This window comes from Arachis ipaensis, chromosome B10 (genome assembly GCF_000816755.2).
Source record: "Arachis ipaensis cultivar K30076 chromosome B10, Araip1.1, whole genome shotgun sequence".
Classification (NCBI taxonomy): domain Eukaryota; kingdom Viridiplantae; phylum Streptophyta; class Magnoliopsida; order Fabales; family Fabaceae; genus Arachis; species Arachis ipaensis.
Window position 1 is genome coordinate 131,753,338 of NC_029794.2, and position 3,102 is coordinate 131,756,439.

Consider the following 3,102-nt stretch of genomic DNA (forward strand, 5'->3'; position numbering starts at 1 on the left):
ACCATCAAAGTTAACCACCGCATCATATATGCACCTACATACTCAACCATTAAAATTGAAAAACATTTCAGGAAGTGCTCTCCAACATATTTGTGTGTGTGAGAGAGAGAGAGAACTCAATTCAAAGGTTCAAAGATTGCATGACATGCCTGATTCATAGTCAATGTGCCACTCTTGTCACTACAAATAACTGTGGCAGAGCCCATCATCTCGCAAGCAAAAAGCTTCCTCACCTACAAGCAAATGTTCTAGATTAATATATTTTCACAAATGGAAAGGGAAAATCCAGTTGAAGCCCAAAGACTAGCATACCAAAATCTTAGATGCCATCAGTTTCCTTAATGAGAAGGCTAACCTAAAATAAAGTTAAGAAATAAGTGAATAAATAAAATCAAATGAGAGAAACATGAAGAGCTATAGATCCAAAAGCACATATAAATAAAAACACAATACATTATAGATTCAAATGCACAGTTCTTGAAACTAAGTGAGCCCAACTCATAAGATGAGGCATGCGCAATCTCTTAGTAAGGCTATCAATCAAGGCACTCGTTAGTTTTATAAAATAGTTTGAAGTTGGTTTAATGTGTTATAGACTTGAATTATTTATCAAGGATGGAGAATAAAGTAATGATAGTTTGATGAATGGATTAGAGAAATTAAATATAGTCTATTATTGACAAGGAGATGCAAATGCTCCAATGACCCAAGAGTGATTTGTATTGTTGTAACCTGAACAAATGAGTTCTGGGATGACTCATTTAACTAGAATTTTCTAATCTAACATTTGTTCTATTAATTTCCAGATAATTTTTCCTAAATAATATCTCAGATATTTCTAGTTCTTGATTTATTTATTTAGTTTCTAGATTTCTCTATAGTAATATCTAGATATTTATTTTTGCCAAACAAACTCATTATAAATCTAGAGATTTCTACAAATTTGGGTAGTGTCTTGGTGAAAATATCAGCCAATTACTCATTTGTGTTGCAATACTTAATTCTTGTTTGATATAGCTTCTAGTATGAAATGATACTTGATAGTTATGTGTTTTCTTCTGATGATCTGGATTGTTTGCCATTGCTATTATTGATTTACAATCGCACAACATAGTTGTTGGATCTTGCATGTCTTCAAATATTTTCCTTAACCATATTGCTTGACTTCGAGCATTTGCTATGGCAACATACTCAATTTCAGCAGATGATTGAGTCACAGTATCTTGTTTCTTTTATGCCCAAGAGATCACTCCGGATTCTAGTATGAACGCCTTTCTAGAAGTACTCTTCATGTCGTCAATTGATCCTACCTAACCAATGTCTGTATCCAAGTAGATTTGAGTATTCATTAGATCTATAGTAAATGCCATAGAACCTCCATAGTGCTTCTGACTTGGCTTTTGCATGAATATTGACAATAAATTTAATGCGTACATAATGTCTGGTCGTGTGACAATTAGATATAGAAGGCTTCCAATAAGACTTCTACACAGTGAAGCATTTACCTCTCCAAATCCATCTTTTTTAATTTCTCGTTATGAACTAGAGGAGTAGCCATTGGTTTGCAATTCCTCATCTTGAATCTTTGCAGCAAATTTTGGATGCATTCCCTTGCGTTCTTAATCTTAGCACCTTGTGTTTTCTTCAATCTTAGCACCTTGCGTTCCCTTCTTCAAAAAACCATTGTGATTGGTCCACATATACTTCTTTCAAGTCTCCATTTATTAGAAATGTCGATTTCACATCAAGCCAATATATCTTCTTGCTGCTAGTGCAATAAGTGCCTTATTGTATCTAGGTGAGCTATCAGAGCAAATGTCCCTGTATAATTTATCCTAGGAATGTGTGTATATCCTTTTGCTATGAGCCATATCTTATGCTTATGAATAGCTCCATTTAGGTTGAGCTTGGTTTTATACACCTTGACTTCAATGACATTTTATTTAGAGGGCAATCAACCAGCTCTCATATGTTATTCTTCTCAATCATCTTGATTTTTTCTTCCATTGCATTTCTCCATATTTCTTGCTTTGCTCCTTCCTCAAAGCTTTCAAACTCAATATTGGCGAAATTACATGTTTGTATATGTCTTGTGGCTAGTTTTGGAGGATGATCAGTGGTTGCTACTAGTGTTAAAATAGTTATGCTTGCTTCTTCTCGTTCTTGTTCTTCTAGGCTCGTAGGTTATTGAAGGAAAAAAATGTTAATTCAATTATATACAAAGTTACATTATACATAGTTTTATTTATAGGCACAATTTAGGGACAAAAACAGCTCATTACAACTCATATTGAGTTGTTTAAGAGGTACACTGTATTGTGTTAGTTGTGCAAGTGGATGAGGTAAATTCACTAAACTGTGATTTACTTGTTGTTTGTATATGCAAGTGGATGTGGTGCATGTAAGTGAAGTATGAACTGTTTTACAACTCATTAATCCTTATGTTACAACACTCCCCCACAAGCTAGTGAATGGATATCAATCATTCCCAGCTTGCATGTAAGATCTTAGAATCGTGCTGTATAGAGACCCTTAGTACATCAAATCAGCCAACAGTAGCAGTTGCGACCACCAATCACGACGAGACAAAATGATTGTCGGGGTGCTTGGGGGAAGAAGACAAAAAAAACAGACCATTTTATCTTTGTATCGTTCAGACCGGTGAATCATAACAATGATACAGAATCGGACAAATTCTAACTATTAGTTTGCGATTCATTGACATGTCCAATTCAATCTTGTTTCTGTATCGTCAAGATATCAAATTGGATCAATTCGTGGCATTCGTATTGAGAATCAGATGATACTAACAACTACGCTAGCAACACCATATTACCTATAATCCATATCCCAGTTATAATTTTTTGAGTTATCTGATTGTGTTATCCTACTCAGTACTCATTATGCTTTTGTTTTCTTGCTTATTAAGTTATCTCTATCCCTAAAACTATATAGAAAGTAATTGCCTATCAAGGATGGCAACAAAACAGGCAAACATAGACTCTTTCACCTTCAATAACGTACTATAAAATATCAAATCTATCAATCAAACTATTATCATATGGATTATTTATACATAATTTTGTTTTTAAAAAAAAAAGT

The 3,102-nt window shown here is 33.8% G+C and overlaps 1 protein-coding gene across 13 annotated transcripts in view; it reads right to left on the reverse strand.

The window, feature by feature from the left end:
* LOC107622554 (calcium-transporting ATPase 8, plasma membrane-type) overlaps window positions 1-3,102 on the reverse strand; it is a 29,828-nt gene that overhangs the window by 15,709 nt on the left and 11,017 nt on the right. For all 13 annotated transcript variants that reach the window (XR_001616230.2, XR_002356410.1, XR_002356411.1 and 10 more), the window contains 2 exons: window positions 313-355; window positions 150-233 (listed from right to left, as the gene is read on the reverse strand). Coding sequence is in view for 8 of the 13 variants with exons in the window: in XM_021114209.1 (XP_020969868.1) it covers window positions 150-233; window positions 313-355 (127 nt within the window). In the remaining 5 variants the exon portion in view is untranslated. The remainder of the gene's footprint in view (window positions 1-149; window positions 234-312; window positions 356-3,102) is intronic.